The sequence below is a fragment of the Vipera ursinii genome, assembly GCF_947247035.1.
Source record: "Vipera ursinii genome assembly, chromosome: 7".
Classification (NCBI taxonomy): Eukaryota; Metazoa; Chordata; class Lepidosauria; order Squamata; family Viperidae; genus Vipera; species Vipera ursinii.
In genome coordinates, this window is record NC_139521.1 from 20,748,631 (window position 1) to 20,769,463 (window position 20,833).

The 20,833-nt window shown below is 40.4% G+C and overlaps 1 protein-coding gene across 1 annotated transcript in view; it reads right to left on the minus strand.

The window, feature by feature from the left end:
- BOD1L1 (biorientation of chromosomes in cell division 1 like 1) overlaps window positions 1-20,833 on the minus strand; it is a gene marked incomplete at its 5' end in the record, with an annotated part of 172,060 nt that overhangs the window by 53,658 nt on the left and 97,569 nt on the right. Inside the window, 3 exons of the mRNA XM_083368025.1 lie at window positions 115-184; window positions 1,348-1,409; window positions 11,849-17,573. Coding sequence (XP_083224151.1) covers window positions 115-184; window positions 1,348-1,409; window positions 11,849-17,573 — 5,857 coding nt within the window. The remainder of the gene's footprint in view (window positions 1-114; window positions 185-1,347; window positions 1,410-11,848; window positions 17,574-20,833) is intronic.

Sequence of the window (20,833 nt, forward strand, 5' to 3'; positions counted from 1 at the left end):
ACCTCAAGACACTACAAGTCACTGGATAAACAGGCCTATGTAGATACTGTAATTTCATTGAGACACCAAATTATGACTTATCATAAAAATTACTGTCATTAAACATGAATTTACTTTTAAGAACCTCTTCGGATTGTTTCTCTTCATAGTGAAGTTCCTTTTCTGGATTTGTACACAGCAGCTGCTATGAAGAAAAGAGAAAAAAATCTCTCAACTTTAACAGTATCAAAGCCTAATACACCTCTATTTGAAAGCAAGCATGCTGCTGAATAAACTGCAGAAGAATAACAACAGTAATATACTACTGTCTTGTCTCTAAAGCAGGGCAGGAAGCATGGTGACCACAGGAAATGCACTCTAGCTAACTTAACTCTCTTAAACACTATGGGAATTTTCAAACCTTTAAAAAATTAACGTGGGAGAAAGCAAGAGTGACAGACACATCTTCTACATGATTTCCCTTACCTGGAATTATTTATATATTTTTTTAAATGACAAAAGAGCTAAACATAGAGCTTCCAACAGAGTGAATGGAAGTGAAATGAGAAGTGATCGTGATGATGCTGGACAAGAGGAATATTTCAATTAAACAAATGAATTAGAAGCTGGAATACTTCAAAACAAAGTGCACGCAGCATATACATATATGTACTACTCTTCTGTCTGTAACCTTTAACTGGGCAAAATAGTGCACCACAAGGCAACAAGTTTTGAACTGGGGTATCTCAAATGAGCTAACTTACAGAATAAATACAAAATTGGGGATCAAGGAAACCCATATGGTTGAAATTTGGCAAATCAGTGGTCACTTTAGTACTGTCGTGCCGCTGCCCAGAGGTTCAGTAGACTGGTCCTGTCCTAGTTTTCTGGAGGCTGGGCAGACCAATCCTTCCTTTGGCCATTGGAGATCATCTAGACTGGCCCAACCATGGTCCTCTGGAGACTGAGTAGATCAATCAGCTGTGATTAAGCTGGTTAAGCTCCCACTCTTATTGCTTTTTTGCTCTTGGTCATTCAGTTTCTGTTCAGGTAAGGAAATATCTCTAAAATGGATCACAGGTTGTTTAAGGGTTTTTTTTTTAATTTACAAGCATCTGTGTCTACATTCTATAAAGCTGTTGTGGGACTGCAAATGTTTTCTGCTACTTTCCATATGTTGGCAAGCAACTAGGTATGGAGTCTATATTCCAAATAAGGGGCAGACATATAGGCATGGGCAGACTCCCCCAACAAGAATCAATCCAATTTAATCAATGTTTCAAATGTTCTTAATTTCAAACATTCATTTTCTTATAAATTAAGTACAAACAATTTTAAACAACTAAACATTTCAAAACAGCAATGTACCTCATCAGTTGCTGTCTCCATCCTTGGTTCCAGACTTTCAAGTGGAAGCACCACTTTACTGTCTAATGAAAACAATTTAACAAATTATAATACAAAAGTTACAATAGGTTATAACCTTATAATTAGCTAGCAACTTTACCCTATACAGATGGCTGAATGAAGCAAATTTTAGTAAATTAAATTTTTCTGAAATTTTACTTGGAAACAGAATTAGTTTAGTTTTGGTCCCAGAGATAATCTAAAATTAGAATATATTATTCAAGATCCAATCTGGGTGTGGCTAAAAAGCCACACACATCAGGCACCATATAAATACCACATACAGAATAGCCCAAAGCACACACTCTGCTAGAGAGGATGGGCTAGAGAAGATTTTTTCAGCGCTAGTTTTCACTTTGAACCTACCGTAATGATTCTGCTCATTCAAGATTATATTAGAGTAATTAATGGTTCTTGTGTTTTTCTTAGTTGGGCTTTTCAGCAAATAAATAACAAGAAAAAGTCGTGGAAATAGTTGGTTCACTAAACAGAGAAGATGGCAAGTAAGAAACAGGCAGTAGAGAGTCTTCACACAAAAAGAAGCTATTGGCCAACCTACCAAAAACACAACTGTAACAGACAGACTAGAAATAAAAACTAAAATAACCAAGAAAATGGTAAGAGAACACTTGTCTGACCTTGATGAATATACACCACCAGGACCTGATGGATTACATCCCAGAGTTCTGAAGGAACTGGCAGATGTCAGAAACATTGTAACATTGTCAAGCTATGAACCCTACTGCCTTTAAGACCGCTGCGTGCTTCTAGCTTGCCAACAGATGCAGGTTTCATAAATCTAGATTGGACTACTTGAGCTACTGTGTGTCATGCAAAGGGAAAGAGATGGAGGTCAAGTCCATCTTGGAGTGGCAAGCCCCTTGTACCCGCAAGCAGCTGCAAAGTTTCTTGGGGTTTGTAAACTTTTACTGGCAGTTTATTCCCTCCTTTGGAAAGACTGCCCTACTGATCACCAAGTTGCTAAAGACTGGAAAAGAGGGTGAGAAGCCCTGGCCAAATCAGCTGTTGAACTGGACAATGGAATGCCAAGCGGCGTTTGAGAAATTGAAGGGGCTGTTTGCTCCAGAATCCATGCTAAAGCACCCCTGAAGAACCTTTTGTGATCCAGATGGATGCCAGTGATGTGGCCGTGGGGGCTGTCATCCTTCAACGAAACGCCAAGGGGGATTTACAGCCGTGCGCATACACATCCTGCAAATTCAATGAAACAGAACAGGGATGGGTGGTGTGGGAGAAAGAGGCTTTTGCAGTACGATGGGCGTTGCTAACTTGGAGACAGTTCCTAGAAGGAGCTTTGAAGTTTGGACTGACCACAAAAACCTAGAGGCTTTGAAACTCCCCCCCCTTGCAAGCTTTCCCCTAAGCAAGTCAGATGAGCGCAGTTCTTCAAAACATTTGATTCTGAGCTGAAGTACATCCCGGGGGGAAAAAACTTCCTAGCTGATGCCCTGTCCCACATGCCTCATTACAAAAGCATCTGGCAGGAGGTAGTGAGTTTGGTTGTCCCCAGCAGGCAGCAAGCAGCGCAAGCAACAACCAGATGGCAGGAGAAAAAGAGTTCACCCCCCACTGATGAGTTCGCACAGCAGTTGAAGCAAGAGCTGCAAACTGACGCATGGTTTGGGACTCATCAGAAGGAGTTGATCATGAGAGACAGGTTGGTGTGGTAGGGGGACAAATTGCATGTCCCAGACCACCTGAGACTGTAAGCCATACAATGCAGTCACTATGCTAAGAAAGCAGGCCACTTTGAGTTCCTGAAAAGGCTGCATCTCACTAGTCGCAGTTCTGGTGGCCAAAGATGAAATAAGGCATTGAAAGTTATCTGGGGAGCTGTGCTTTCTGTGTGGCCAGCAAAAGTCTACCAGAAAGAGTCCAATGTCAACTCCACAAATGAGCATGGCTGCAGCCATTTTCCCTACTCATTTTTGGTTGCCACATAGACCAGAGGGAGGGGGGTTGCCCAGTTGCTTTGCTAGTCTAAATAATCTTTGGTCCCATGGGAACCAAGGTCATCGGCTGCTCCTGAGACTGCAGGCTGGGTGATTCATAAAAAGCCACCAAATAATCATACTGAGGAACATAGTTGCTTACATTGTTTTTGTGGGTGGGACATTTAACTTTGCATTGGAGAATTATTGCGTGTGTATCCAGACTTGATTTTATTTTTAATGTGCCAACACCATGTAACTAATAAACATGTTCTTTGAGGAATTTGCAAGCCTCGGAGTTCTGCTTTATTTTTCTGTCTCTGGAACCATGACATTATGAAGTTAAGTGAACCCTTGATTCCAGAATCCACAAAGGGAAGTTACAGTTATTAATCAAGTGGGAGGGCTACCCCCTCCCACTCCCAAACGGTTCCAGCCTGACTCCAAGGTCACTGTGTCCGAGGATAACTTTTATCTGTCCTGTACCTCAGCATTCTCAAAACACCATGGCAGCACAGAATTGGCTGCCAGTGGACTGGTTAGGGGGCATGGGTTTCAAAGTGAAAAAAATAGCTTGGTGCTTTGTGTGGGAATGTCAAATTTTGCTTGGCCTTACTGCAACCATTGTTTCTCAGTAAAAATTCTTTTGATTAATCATATGGCATCAAGAGTCATACTTTCCTGAGAGGGCCAGCTGGGGGCAGGTCCTTATGTTAAACAGAATCTGCAATAGCAGTCAAATCGGAGAAGCACCCACCTCTACCATGGGGACCATCCAAGAAATGTCTGCACAAAGCAGCGATTAAGAGGAAGCTGAGTGCTGGGGGGGAAGCATTTACCAAGGTTAACCCTGAAGCAGACTTCTCTGGATGGACGGAGGAGGTCACCAGTCTGGGAGATTCATCAAAGACCAGGTGATCCATTGGTGTCAGCAAGAAAGATGACTGGGAAGGGGAGGAATAAGAGTGACTCTCACCCAAGGCAGCCAATGATGTGAATGGCAAGTGGAGCTGTAAGAGCTCAAAGAAGAGGAAGAAAATGTGAAATCAATCAAGCCATGCACACCATGATGGAAGCATTCCAGAGCATCAAGGTATGCTAGATCCTAGTCAGGATGACCTCTGGGGATGCTCATCAAGACCAAGAGGAGGATGACAGCAGGAGAACCTTGCCATTAGACACCATGATGGGAGTCTCAGCAACACCAGCAGGGGCAGCTGCCACCATGGGAGCATTGCAGAGGGATCCTACCAGAACTACTGTGCTGGAGCGGGAGGGCTGAAGCTGCAGGCCCACAAAGAAGAAAAGCCCTACTGCTGCGTGTGAAATTTGATGGGGACTCCCAGGAACTGGGATTTTTCTTGGATCATGTCCTCACCTACATGCAGGAGTACGGGCCAGACATCTCCACCCAATGTGCCAAGTTGAGGTGTGTTACATTGGCTTTGGAAGGAGCAGCTGCAGAATGCAAAACTGGCAGTCCAGGAAAGACCAGCCCAAATCCCGTGGGGAAGCCCACTAAAGTGCAACCATGGGCCAAAGAGACGGCGCTGGAAGGAGTGGAGGTTGTGCAATTCACCCCCTTACCAAAAAGAGCTGAGGGAATTCTGACTCCACCAGACAGTGGAGTGGAGACAGTCCCCATGGTAGAGGTGGGTGCTTCTCCGATTTGACTGCTATTATTTGACTGCTACTATGAAGCTCATGATTTCTGAATGTGTCCTCATTTGCATTCCTATAGGTTCGGTGGCAAAAGCTGCTGGGATGCCCCCCACAACAGAGCTGTCCAGTTGACAAAATGTCACCAGGAGTTTTAGCCATCTCAGTCGAATTCCCAGTTTCTTGACCACTGCTGGATTTACTAAGCATCTGGTGCAGCCTCAGTTTAATAGAGCTCTGAAGCAAGCTTTCAACCCGGACTCGGGGAAACTCAGTTCTATAGGGACAGTCACTGGTGTGACCGGGTCACTTGCCAGGGGGTCGGAATCAGTATCGTTCGGATACTGATTCCGACCCCCTGGCAAGTGACCCGGTCACACCAGTGACTGTCCCTATAGAACTGAGTTTCCCCGAGTCCGGGTTGAAAGCTTGCTTCAGAGCTCTATTAAACTGAGGCTGCACCAGATGCTTAGTAAATCCAGCAGTGGTCAAGAAACTGGGAATTCGACTGAGATGGCTAAAACTCCTGGTGACATTTTGTCAACTGGACAGCTCTGTTGTGGGGGGCATCCCAGCAGCTTTTGCCACCGAACCTATAGGAATGCAAATGAGGACACATTCAGAAATCATGAGCTTCATAGTAGCACCTGGAATGGAAAGACCCCTATTCGTAGAGCTAGCCTGGCTGAAAAAGTGGAACCCTTATGTGAACTGAAAAAAAGGACTGCTAAAGTTTCGAATAAACTGCTCCTCCCAAACCTGAGAGAAACCTAGTAAGATGACTACCCCAAAGTACAAACCAGAGGTTGTCATGCAGGGGAAGGACCTTCCTGTCATTCCTAAAGAGTATCAAGATCTCCAAAAGGTGTTTAGCGAAAGGGGCTTGGATGAACTCCCCTCTCATAAGACTTACTGACTGTGCTATAGAAATCGTGCCCGGTGCCAAATTACCAAAACTGAAACTATATTCAGTGACTCCCAGAGAGCCGGAAGAACTCAGGTTGTTCATTGATAAGAACCTGGCCCAAGATTTCATTCAGCCAGCACAACCATGGGTTGCGGTCTCAGTCCTGTTCCGGGAAAAGAAGGATGGGACCCTTTGTGTATGTGTGAACTATAAAGGGTTAAATGCTATGTGTGTAGAAAATGTTTACCCATCTCTGATGAAAGATATGCTAGCCCACCTTGCCAAAGACAAAATCTTTACTAAACTGGACTTGTGGGAGGCATATTACCACATAAGCATCAGACAGGGGAATGAATGGAAAACTGCTTTCAATTGTCTGCAGAACATGTGAAACTTGTGAGAGTGATCCTCCAAAAACTACGAGCTGCCAAGCTGTATGCCAAACTTTCTAAATGTGAGCTCCACCAAAGTAAGATAGACTACCTAGGCTACTGGATTTCACATGAAAAGATTGAGATGGAGCCTCAAAAAGTCAGAGTGGTGCTAGATTGGGTGCCACCTTGCACTAGAAGCAACTGCAAAGCTTCCTAAGGTTTGCAAAGTTTTACCAGCAATTCATTCCTTCATTTGCCCAAATGAAATCATGAGCTTCATAGTAGCACCTGGAATGGAAAGATCCCTATTTAGAGAGAGACTTCTATGAACTTTATTGTAGAACTCCCTGAAAGCGCAGGAAATATAGTAATTTGGGTGGTGACTGATTCATTCTTCAAGCAAGTGCATTTTATCCCTTAACGGAAGATCCATTCTGCCCAAGGTCTTGCAAAACTTTTCCTGCGTCATATTTATAGACTACATGGAGCACCCCAGCGAATCAATTCAGATAGAGGGGTGCAACTCACACCCAAGTTTTGGCAAGCCTTCCTGGACCTATTGGGGAGTGACCAAGGACTTAGTTCTAGTCATGGGGTGGTGGTGGTGGTGAACGAATGAACTCAGTATTGGAACAATACCTTAGATGCTTTATTATCAACAAGGTAACTGGACTGACCTCTTGCTATTTGCAGAAGTGGCATACAATAACACAGCAGTACTGGTTTCACCCCTTTCTAAGTGGCTACTGGTCAAAACTTCAAACCCATGCATGAGCTCCCCGTTAATGACCTGGGGTACTGTCCCTGAAAGAATGGGCCTCCCAACTACAAAACACTTGGCCCATAGTACGAAAAGCACTCACAGAAGCTCACGATGTTTATAAAGCACAAGCTGACAAAAAAAACCTGAGCCAAAACCTTTTAAAGTGGAAGACCATGTTTACCTATGCACGTGTGATTTGCAGTCACTTCAACCTTCTAAGAAATTGGGTTTGTGGGGCCTTTCCCCATTAAACACTTATCAACCCTGTTACAGTGAAATTAGACTTGCCAAGGTCATTTTGCTGGGTCCATCCAGTTTTTCATTGCAGTTTATTAAAACTCGAGGTTTCCTCGCCCCTTAGGTCAGTTCCTCCCCCTGTCCCTGAACCATTAATTATAGAGGGTGAACAACACTTTGAGGTGAAGGAGATTTTGGACTCCTGCAAACATAGAGGGAACCTCCAATATTTAGTGGCATGGAACATATGTCATCAACATAATAGAGCCCTTAGATTAGTGAAACATTTTCATAATCAATATCCTGACAAACCTAAATGATTTTTATTTTTTTCTTTCTTTCATGTCTTCTATAGGTTTAATCCCTCTCTTTTGGGGTGGTCCCCTTTTGAGTGCACTGTCCTTCTGCTGGAGGGGGGAGGAGAATGCTCCGGGGGAGCATTCTTTTCATGCTTTTATTTTTTTCTGTAACTGCATGGGAATTAGAGAGGGGATCATCTTCAGAGACAGAACAGACTCCCTCCCAACTGGTTCCAGCCTGACTCCAAGGTCACTGTGCTCTAAGGATGACCCTTTATCTGTCCTGTACCTCAGCGTTCTCAAAATACCCTTGCGGCACTGTATTGGTTGCTGATGGACTGGTCAGGGGGATTTGGTTTCAAAGTGGGAAGAATAGCTTGGTGCTTTGCATGGGAATGTTAGATTCCACTTGACCTTACTTCAACCACTGTTTCTCAGTGGTTTTGATTAACCACATGGGATCAAAAGTCATACTTTCCTGAGAGGGCCAGGTGCAGTTGATCCCTATGCTAACTTTCTTGGATATCCTCATCAGGAGAGATAGCAATGGCAAATTTAGAAATCAATTTTATTGAAAAACCACCTACAGCAACCAAGTGCTCCACTACTAAAGTAATAAGCCAACCTCTCACAAGGGTAGCAGTATAAGAATATTATTTAGACGAGCACAAACATGCTGCAGCAAGCCTGAACATTTGAAAAAGGAAACAGATTATCTATACAACATCTGCCAACAAAATGGATGTCCATGCAACTTCATCAAAAAGTACCTGACCACTCAACTCAATAAAGCCCTCCAAAACATCCTAAGTAAACCAAAAGACTCAGAAGAAAGCAGGAGTGTAAGGACTGCAACATCCTTTACATAGGACAATCCTTTACACAGGACCAAAAGGCAGAAGACTAGCAGAACACAACCATAAGCATCAACTAGCAGTCAGAAGACATGATGACATTCCTTAATTTCACAACACAAGGATAGACTTAACCATAGTTTAAGATAGGAAACTGTGACTATCCTAGACCTAGACTAAACCAAGGCTAAAACATTAGAGACTTTGTGGAAACCTGCCACTGACAAATTGGCCATCAATAGGCACAACGATGTAAACAACATCTATATACCATTCAAAAGAGACAACCAACAAGTGAGCAAAAAGACCAGAAACACCTGCCCAAGGTCTTGCAAAACTTTTCCTGCATCATATTTATATACTACATGGAGCACCCCAGCGAATCAATTCAGATAGAGGGGTGCAACTCACACCCAAGTTTTAGTAAGCCTTCCTGGACCTATTGGGGAGTGACCAATAGCAATCAACATCCACGTGCCAAGATTAATGCCAAGATTAACAAGAAGCAAGTAATATCAAATTAAGGAACTCCCAAACAAGCTAACAGTGAACAGCCCAACAAAGAATTACCAAGACCACTCCCAGCAATGCTGACAGGGCAAACTACTAGAATATAATTAAGAGCAAACCCCACAGCCTACTAGCACTGATGACGTTATCTAATTTGGATAATGAAATGTCTACAAGAAAATAACTAAGCACAGGAGCACCAAGAACCCCATATTATAGCTTTCTTTCATAACATGATGAAACTTAAGAAACTTTGTTAATTGATTCCAAACTATATTAAAAAATTAAAATTCAAATAATTAATTTTTGCATGCATTACATTTAAATCCTCAGAATCTTACTATTATTATGTAGTTCTTGGTGCTCTCTGAGCTTGTTTCTTTGGTGTCACCTCTGCCATTTTTGCTACGCTTCGCTAAGCTTGATGGCATCCTGCCATAAACAGTGGGAGTGGGAAGAGGAATTTGGGGAAGTAAAGGAGGAAAGGAGAAGGATGTAAGGGGGAGGGAAAGAGCCTGACAAGAACCAAAGGTGTCAGACCAGACTAATCCAGTTGCTGAAGGACGCCTGGCATGGGAAAGAATGTGAAATCTTCTCATGATGCGCCTGACATCAAAGCAGTTCCCAAAACATCACAAAGAGATGCTATAAGACACTGACAATCTGGTCAAGGGGGGAGGGCCACAGAAAGAGAAAACATGTAGCTTTTGCATGGGAATACTCAGTTCTAGCTTCGCTTTTGCTGCAACCACTAATCCTTAGTAAAAGAATCTGTCACTTCAACCAAATGGAGTCAAGGGTCTTTCTTTCCTAGAGACCTAGCTGGGGCAGGTCTCACATTTGGTTTCATTATTCAAGTAGGTAATATTATTAGTGGGAATAAGTGTGAGGTTTGCTCCCTGTTTATATACAGTAGTTTGCTCTGCCAGTGTTGTTTTTTTTCCTTGGTGGTCCCTTTATTAGGCAAGGGACGCGGTGGCTCAGTGGGGTAGGATGCTGAGCTTGTCGATCAGAAGGTCAGCAGTTTGGCTGGTCGAATCCTGAGTGCCGCATAGCAGAGTGAGCGCCTGTTACTCGTCCCAGCTTCTGCCAACCTAGCAGTTCGAAAGCATGTAAAAATGCAAGTAGAAAAATAGGGACTACTACGGTGGGAAGGTAAAAGCGTTCCGTGCGCCTTTGGCGTCCAGTCATGCCAGCCACATGACCACTGAGACGTCCTCGGACAAGTGCTGGCTCTTCGGCTTTGAAACGGAGATGAGCACCGGCCCCTAGAGTCGGAAACGACTAGCACGCATGTGCGGAGGAACCTTTACCTTTTTTACCCTTTATTAAGGTTGGGTTTTTTTGCTTGTTTGCCTGGTGTTAATCCCTGCTTATCTGGCTGTTAGCAAGGATGCATTCTGATCTTTTTGTTTCCGTCTTAGCTTTTTCATTGTCTTTTTTGAATGGTGTGCAAATGTTTCTATATGTCTCTCAATGGCCGATTTGTCTCAATACCAAGCTTCCAGAAACTCCGTGGTGTTTTTGGATTTATCTTGGTTCAAGGTGCTCCAGATTACAGAGCTTACTCTGTGTATTGTAGATGTCTCCTGATTTTCCTTCTTACGCTATTGGGTCTTTTAGTTAAGATGTTTTGGAGGGACTTGGTTTATGTGCTACAATAATGCTGTGTGGTTGCAATAGTCTTTTGGCTGTTCTGAAATTTTTGATGTATGGTAGTGTTACCCTTTTATTAAGGATCAAGAAGTGGTCAACCCACTACAGCAGACATGTCAAACACAAGGCCCGGGGGCCGGATCCGGCCCGCAAAGTGGTTTCATGCGGCCCGCGAAGCCATCCTGGAAAGAGTGAGGGAATGGCCCCCACTGCCTTGGCCCTGAGACCCTCCTTCTGCCAGAGACCCTCAGATCTGTCCCACTTCTGCCCAGGCCCCCATAGGCACCCTTGATGCAAACGATGTAGAGCTGGCCACGCCCACCCAGTAGGCCATACGCACTCTAATTACGCCCACCCTGGCCATACCCACCCGGCCCCCTGAGGGCAACCGCAATGCTGATGCGGCCCTCAATGAAATTGAGTTTCACACCCCTGCACTACAGTAATTAAACCTTTATGCTACTCAGAAAATGACTCAACCCACTATAGAACCAATAAGAATAAGTGCTATCATAGAAGGACAAAAACCAAGAGTCATCTACGACATGCAGTGTAAGGACTAACAACTACAGTATGTAGGACAGACAGGTGGAAGACTAGCAAAGCACATCAATGAACACAAACTTGCAATCAGAAGGCATAATGAAAATTCACAAAACATGGACAAAATCAATTACAGTTTCAACTGGAAAACCAAGAGCATCTTAGATCAAGCTAAACGCGTAAATACTAGGGAATTTCTGGAAGACACATAGAAATAAACCATACTCAAACACCATTCAAGAGACAAACCATCAGAACACATCCTTTCCAACAGCCAGATAAGCAGGAGTTAACACCAATCAAACAGAAAACAATACTCTAATCCAGAGATCCCTAGCCCCTGGTCCATGGACCGGCACCGGGCCATGGCATGCCAGAAACCAGTCCACACGAACAAGTGAAGCCCCATCTGTAGGATGCAGGCAGCATACAAAACCACACCCCTTCCTGTCCGCAGAAAAACCTCTCTCCTTGTAACTGGTCCTTGGTGCCCAAAAGGGTGGGGGCCACTGCTCTAATCCAAGGAACATTATATGAAGGGCATGCTACTGTATATAAACAGTGAGCAAACACCATACTCACTTGCAGTGATGATATTACCTAGTTGGATAATGAAACATCTGCAAGCAAGCAACCAAGCTCAGAGAACAACAAGGACTCGACAGTTCAACCCTGAGCTACAGATAGTTTCTTCTATTTAATTCTTACCATTGTTGTTTTCTGTATTTCCATGAACAAGAGTTTCTGGTACTTTAGCATTTACATCAGCCTTGCTACATTGAGCGTTCTCAGAATTTCCTCCTAATTCAAATGGTAATGAACTGAGGTTGGAGACATCCTTTTGTTCAGTAAGTTTAGTTTTTAATACTGCTTGGTGAGTAATAAAGTCTATCTTCTCATTCCACATTTCTTTTTCTAGTAGACCAGCAGGTTTCAACAGAATCTCAATATATTTCCCATCTTCTTCAGCTTTATTTCCAGCTATATGTGTTTCAGCAGATGGCCCACAAGAGACAGAGGAATCAAAACTTATTTCTGCACAGGAAAGTTCAACTATGTTAACATGCTCCACTGTATTTGTGGAAATTTCTATGCTTTCACTATTGCCATCAGTCCCCGATATGACTGAAGATTCTCTTCTTTCTTTCCCCTTCTTGATCCCTTGACCAGCATTAGGCAACTCAATTAAATTCTTATTGTTTTTTAAATCTGTCAACATAGTGGGATCTAATTCTCCAAGGCACATACCAGTTTTCTCTTCTACTTCTGTGTTTGTCAATATACATGGAGTTTCTTCTGAGGCACCTGCCCCTGATCTGTCAGTGTTCTTTGCAAGATTCTCCGCAGTTGAAGCAATAAACATCTGATCAGATCTATTAGTAATACTGAACTCAAGATCATGACATATTCCTACTTCTGTAAGTAAATGCATGTCATTTTCATGTAATTCAGATTCTTGGCTTGTAGCTTCTTGAACAGTCTTGTACTTTTCTACTTCTTCAGGGGAGACCACTGTATTTTCACTTCTGTGTTTTGTTTCTATTGGCACAACTACTCCATGTGTAACTCTGTTACATATCTTGGTTGCAAGCTGAGCAAAATTCAATAGTTTTCCTTCTGTTACAGAGATCTGATTAATTTGCTTCTCAGCAGAAAATTCAAAATGTTCTACTGAACTTGTTGAAATTGTGGCAGTATCAGTAATTTGCTCCAGTCTTAGATCAAAGCATTGAGCAATGTCTTCATTGCCTTCTTCAAAAACAGGAGTTTCTACATCTTCCATTATACTTGTGGAAATTGCAGCACATTCATCCCTTTCCTCTTTATCACCAATCACCTGGATTTCATCACTTCCTCCGGTAAATACACTGGGCATATGAATGGCATTTATCTCCATGGTGCTGTTTTTCTCTACAACTCTGTTAGTAACAAGTACAGTGTCAGTATCTTCCACTGCTATGCTTGGCATTGGAGTTTCAAATTCTTCTAAAATACTAGTAGAAACTTTATTCGATTTCATATCTCCATCTTGATTCATGTATTTGAGAGTTGTACTTGGTGTAGGAAAACTGAAATCTTCAGATGTTAGCAGACCTGTGACCTTCTCTAAGTTTTCAACTGTTCTTGCAACAAGTGGTAATGTTGGCTCATTGTCCTTGGCAGAATGTGCTGGAATAGAGCACAATTTGGCCGCACTTGTAGAGATGAGCTCACCTTCACTTTTATCATTTTCACTAGCAGATGCTGAAACTATATTTATTTCCTTAGAGACCATCTTAGTCAGATCTCCACATTTCCTGTTATCCAAGGAAGATTCAGTGTTCTCACTCTTCTCTTCACTAACCAATGGCTGATTTATACTTTGTTTACTTAAGAGTTCATTGTTACTCTTAAGTGTCTCGGTAAACAGAGAATTATCCTCTTTTGCGGAGACCAATACCATAATATTTTCATTACTTATACCAACACTAGTGGTGCTATTTGCAACTGTTCCCTTTATATTATTGTGAACATCATCAACCTTCATTTCTTTTGATAAGCATGTCATAATATCAATAGAACTTTTATTTACATTTGAAGAATATTCATCTAACCCTGCTCCAAGCTGATCTGTAGATAGACAGACAGAAGAACTTTCACGTCCTGTAATTCCCATGTTAATAAGCAACATTCCATTTTCTGTTCCTATACAAGCCAACACATGCTCAGCTTCTTCATTGCCTCTTCCTGTACTAGTTACAAAATTTTCACCTTCTTCATCATCTTGTTTTTCACCTGTGCTGGTTACACAACCTTCATCATCAATATATGAACCTTGGCTGACCTCAACAGCATTTATTTCAGTTCTAACTTCTGTACTGTCTGTGGCAAGTTGATATTTTTCTACTGGGTCTAAGACTCCTACAAATCCTGTCTGGTTTTCCTCCAAAAGTGTACAAGCAGAATCATCTTCTGCTATTATTCCTGTGCTAGTGACAGCACTTTCACCATTTACAATGTCTTCACTTTTGTCAGCATGGGATATTGTTGCTAGGTTATTTATTATTTCAGGGCACAGCCCAGTTACAGCATTCTCTTGTGAATCTGTACCAGTCACTGAACAGATAACAGAACCAATGTGCTCAGTTTCTATAACTGTACAAGTCACAGTGCCCTCAGCTACTTTAGCTTGTTCAGATCGAACTGGGTTACTCTGAAAGGTAACTGGATTTTCACCAATCATAGATTGATTCTGAGCTTCGGTACCTGCACTGGTTACAGCACCATCATTTTCTATTTCACCTGTGCATGTGGCACCATGAAATTTGCTTATATCAACACAATCAGAAGCCACACATTTTTGTTCAGAGCTTGCACTGGTTACAGCATCATCCTTCTCTTCTGTTACACAACTATTCACACATTGATCATCTCTTCTTCCATTGACTACCTGCTTTGTACTTTCTTCTACATAATTCACAGTGCATTCACCACTTTCTCTTTTCTTTGTACTGGTTGAAGAACTCTCACATATTGCAAGCTCTTCCATAACAGCACCACTTTCTTCAGCCATTGTGACAGTCCATTCACCAATTGCTTTTTCTGCTACAGAATGGGTGTTTTTTTTACTTTTGATCCAAGGGCCCAAAGTGAAACCTTCATCTGCTTCTATACTTGCACAGCTTAAATGAGCTGTTCTTTGTTCTTCTGAGCAAGTAATGATGGCTTCACCTTCGGTCAGCAAATTTGATATGTCTTCGTCTCCTTGGTTTTTTCTAATACTATCAGCTGTGGCAGGGTTCCCAGTAGGTCTTTCTGTGCTAGTTCCTATAACATTTGCATCAGTTTCCATGCTACTGTGACTAACAATACAATGGCTACCTTCTACACTGCTGCCTACTACACCACTTTCATTATTATCTTCAGCAACTTCTTTCAAATCATTTCCTCCTTTGGTGAGTGCAGATACTTTGCTTTTTTTTCCTGGAACATTCTTGTGCACTGAACCTGAAGATAATTCTACTAAATTTCCAATACTCTGATCTTTGTCTGTTTTCAGTTTGTATTCTGCAATATTCTCATTGAAATGATCCCTTTCTGCTTTTTCCAAGTTGATTAAAACATATTTGTTTGCACTTATATTTGTAGGTGCTGCTTCTGAGCCTATGAGATTAACATTCTCTAAAATACTAGTTGATGAGCTTCCAGTTTTTCTTTGCACAGTAGCTTCTTGAATGCCTACTACAGCACTTATCCTTTTTCTAGGTACTGATTTAGAAGGTAAATGTATTGTGTCTTCTGAGTTTTTAATTCTTATATTGGCAGTATTATCTTTCGGGTTTGCATTGAGTACAATGTTATCATGAGATTTCATTTTAACAGCAAGGGTCTGACTATCTGAAATAGTATATTTAACACAAGATCTATTCAAAGATTCCTCTTCAGAACTATTATTTGAAGGCTCTGTGATTTCTGGAAGATCTACATTGATAGATTTCTGATATGAACGTTCCTTTGATAAACTCTTTATTGAAGAACTACTTTTCCAACTTTGTTGATCTCTACTTGTAAGATTCTTTGGACTATGACTATCCTCAGTCACTCCATGAAACTTTAATTTTTCATTTTCATACACAGCATCAGGTAAAATGTGATCAGTTTCTTCATAAGCAGCATTTACATGATGTTGTTCTTTTTTAAAACAACTTAAATCCTTTGGAATCTGCCTAAAGGTACCACTTGATACATTTATTTCCTTAGTAGAAAAAACTTCCACTTTTTCTTCAGTGTTACTGAAATTTGAATACAATGTTGTACTGAATTCAGACCTTAAATGATGATGTACTTGGTCTTTGACAATATTTTTCAGTTCAGCTTTTCCCTGTAAATTGTTACTGCTTTCTTCAATTTGGCTTTGTTGATTATGTATATCACTGCAACATTCATCCACTGACTCCTGGGTTTGATCAGAATACAGTAAGTGCCCAGTAATCTTTTGAACAGAAATGAAGGGGCCTGTGAAGGCTGGTATTTTTCCCTCTCTCACATCTATTTCTTGGGTTGATGTATTTACCTTACAATGTTCATTACTTAATCTTTTAATAGGCTTCTTCTCTGTGTGCAGATTTTCTGGCATCTTTGCACTATTTTCTACTTCTTTAATGCCTTTGTCTTCTGATTTGCCCTCATCATCTTTTTTTTTCATGTCCTTATTATGCTTAAAATTTCTGCTTTTGTGATTATCTGCTGACAATCTTCTTTCCAGTCTTGAAGTACTCAAATATTTATCACTTTTACTTCTCTCTCTTATTTTTTCTCTCAACTGCCCCTTAACTTTATGATTAGCATCTTTTTGGAAACTACTAAGAGAATGTGCTTCACTTTCAACTTCCAACTCAGTGGAATTTACTTCAAAAACTTTCATTTCCTGTTTGAACTTAGATTGTTTATCTGGATCACTCTCTTCTGAATGTTTATCTTTGTCCAATTTCTGCACAGATTCCTGCTTAGATAAACTTTCTTGTAATTCACTTTCAGGTATTTTGGCTGATTTGTTATAACTCTTGGACATAGGTTTTAATACAATCCTTTCTTCTAAGCCACTCTTTGATCTTCGCCTGACTTGGTGTAGATTATCACCTTGCTGCAAAGTGTGATCCAAACTGCTTGATTCTGCACCATGCTTTTCTTCTTCATTTCGTTTTGATGTTATGGAAGAAACATGAATCTTTGAGGTACTCTGTGATTCTTTTGGTGGCCTAGAATCATTTGGAAATTTCCTGAATTTGTATTCTGCTTTTGATTTCTCTGTGGAAAGCTGCCTCTCTTTTCTGTTCTCTTTACGTATACTCTCATTTTTTTCTGAAATGTTTTTCATCTCTTTGCTGTTCATGGAAGCCTTTCTTTCACTTCTGTGTTTATTTTTCTTTTCAGTTTTATCATCAGGCAAAACTCTTGCTAGCTGACTATTTTTCAAAACAGTTTCTTCATTTCTCATGCTTTTCTCAGATGTTACATTTTCAACATTTTCACTTGTTTTCTGAATATTATCTCCTTTACATTTATACTTCATTAATGATTTGTCTTCAGAAAGACTTCTTTCTTTTTCATTTTTATCTTTTGATTGTCTGGCCTCTTTCTTCAGTAGATTCTTAAAAGCTGGAGTTTCTGACTCATCCTTTTTAATATGTTTTTCATTTTTAAGTATATTCCTTTGCTTTTGAGGTTCTGGACTGGCCTCTGCCCTCTCAAACTGAGATTTTGCTTCAACATCTGGCTGGGTAACCTCCATTTGGGAAGAGACAGACGGTCTTCTTTTGTGTTCCTTTTCAACTTTGATTTCACTTTTATTTTCCTCCGGTGAAAGTCCCAATTCGGCAATTTTTCTAACAACTTTATTTCCATTTTTGCCTTGACTGACTTTCATTTCTTTTGAAGACAATTTTTCACTACCCTGCAAGACAAAAAAGGGCCAAACTGTTAAGTCATCTTTAATTCAAATACTGATGGCTTCATTTATCATTATTTATTAAATGGACTGGATCCAATGCTCTGCTTAATGAATTTTGGCTATTGTTAGAAACAATTTCCTCCAACACAATTGTTCCTGCATCCCAACACAATTGCTTATGCCATTCTTAGAAAGGGGGAACCTCTCCCAAGCAGCCCTAGATCAGGGATAGTGCTTTAGATCAGGGAGACACAGCAGCCCTAGGAAAACAGAGAAACTGCTACTATCTAGCTGATCTAACCCATGGTAGAATTAAATCTGACTCCAATTTGTGTAACTGCAATTCTTCATTTTCATTGGAAGAATAATGATGTATCTATTCAAAATGGTAATTTATTTATATTTCATATTTCTACACCATCGATCTCCTTCGAGGGGCTCTGGGAAATGTACAATATAACAGAAAAGTAAAACAATATAGAAAAATTAACATTAACATTAAAAATTAAATTAGAATCAAAAATTTATTACAGGCGGGGACTTCCAGTTTGCCATCGCAGCCCAGGCGGACACATGGAGGCAAGCTTTGTCTCCAGCGTCCTGTTTTATACCGCTGGGGGACCTTGGAAAGGATTGAAAGTCAACATGCAAGGAGAGGACCCTGCTTGATCGTGGAAGGGCGGTAGCCCTTCCACTTAATCTGGGGCAGCTCTTCAAACCGATGGCGAAAAGACCAGCCATAATAATATGGCTCGTCATTAAGCTACTGACAGCTGAAGTCAAACTTACTACCAAGCACTTTGAAAGCAACACAGGTGAAACTGGGTGAGATCTTATCTTCTCCTTATCCTAAGTACCTTCTTCCTGTAAAAGCTCTTTGAAGTATCTTCCCCCTGTGAGGAGAAAGGGAATTTCTACCCCACCAAGAACAGCGACATCTGGCTACCCAGGTGAATCAAAGCATTAAAAAGAACAATTTCAATCTAATTGGATTCATATGTTCCTGAAACTTGGGGACCAAAATTTTTCCTATTTTTACTGGAGACTCTTGTTTTTAATCTACAAAAAAAGAAATAAAACTGGAAAAAGAATTAGAAAAATTTGGAACTTAAAAAAAAAACCTTAAAAGGTAGCAGTGACATCTTGTGGTGAAGCTTGGTATGGCAATTTGTTATTTCCTAAAAAGAGATTTGGCTCAAAGCCCAGAACATAGATAAGACTTTCCTGACCTTGGCACCATCTGTGAGTGACTCAATGGTAAGAGAACAGCTGGGTGGTAAAATTGGCCTACTTGAACTATGAATGTAAACTTTACTGACTTTTGCTTAACAAACAACTTTTACTAGAAAGACTACAAATTTGTGAAAGAGATGGATGAAGACCAGGAAAAGATTATTTCCATGTTGAAAGCAATTCATGAAATTATTCTTTCAGCTTATGATAAAATGATACCTACAATAAAAGATCAAGACGCCAGCTTAAATGCACAAAGCCGAACTTGTGACTACAATCAAAGAACCAACAATGCAGAAGATAACAGAAGAAGTGGAACAATTAAATATTAAGACAGAGGACTCAATTAACCAACAAGTACAGATGATGGAAAACCCAGACAAGGAAGTGACAACACTGAAAATGAAAATGACTTTCTACACAAATCAGAAGAAATTTAAGAACAGATTGAATTGAAGACAAATATATCAGAGCAAACATGGGGGACTGGAATAACGGCAACAATCTAATGAATACAAATGGGCTAGTCCTTCCAGAAAACTGACAATCAAATGGTCTCCTTTAATTCAAATAACATATATAAGAATATAGGGAGATTTATTTGATGATCTAAAAGTGCTAATATGGAAGCCTAGTTGGCAAAGGAAGAAAGCTAGAATAAGGTTGAAAAAAATGGAGGTTTGATTCATTAGACGGGATTTTATATTGTCGATTAGAGGGTTAAAGGGAGATGTTGAGATAAGGGGAATTTTGGTTATTAGATTTAAAATAGCTGAAAATCAGTTGAAAACAAGAATTTGATTTGTCTAATATTGAAAAATTAGATCTAAAAGGGAAAAGAAAATAAATTATCATGAATATGTTTGATTTATTCATTTACCCAGGCAATACATATATAATGGTTTTGATTTATTAAAGGGGATATTGTATTATTAAGTAGATGACTTAATATGGTGGGAAATAGATAACTTTTAGGAAATAGAACATTATATTTAAATAGATAAAATGTGTATTTTGGACATTAGTTTGTTATGAAGTGAGATAAGGGAAATCTTGATTAAATTGCAGATCTGCTGATTTTATCTATGACTTTACTGCCAGCAGCGGCTCTTATAACTGTTAATGCCCCTCTATCGAGTGATGGTAATACACTTGATAAAAGGAATTTACCTGTGGTAGCTAGCACAGCTAAAATAGCTCCAACAAAACCTCCCTCAATTTGCATGGTGCTCTTGCTTTGTTTTAGACATTTTAATCATCATTCCTGTGCTGCTTTGGTACGCCTTTGCCAGTTTATTAACTAATGGTTGAGTTAATGCCAACATGTGCTCTCCTGACAAATCTGAATGTAAAAGGCGAATAGACACAGCCGATCATGATTGAATAGCGTGTTTGATCTTGTCCTTTTGACCTTAGCTAACATTTACTTTCACGTTTATGTATCGACTCATTTTAAATGTGTAAGATATTAAGCTTCTCTTATGTGAAATCTTATAGATATTTCTTCAGCACATAGGTTGATAAGTTTTCCGTCTTGATCAATGAGCTTTGTTTCCATTTCTGAAATTGTGCTTGTGGTGTTTAGAAGGTAAACCACATTAGCTGGTTCATCAATGATCTTAAACCCAGGTCCTACATTCGGGAAAAAGCTATATATATTTTCTGTTCTGCCATTAGTGTACAATGAACCAATTATATCATTGTTTACTCTCAAGCTGCTTATATTAAGTATGTTAACAATGTTCTCTGACTCGTTGTACCCTTCCGTGTATACTTGCGAGTTGAATCCTAAGACAGTTCTAATAGAATTTGCCATCATAAAACATATTTTTTTTATTTAAAAAGTTTTACAATACATTTTGACTTTAATCCCCCCCTCCCCCACCCCTATCCAACCCTCCCTATCCCTCTCCCCCATTCCCTCCTCCCCCCCTCGACTTCCCAGAGCTAAATACAGGGTATAAAATCGAAAAACAAACATAAACACCCCTATGTTATCAACAATAAACTATAAATTCTATCTCTCTCTA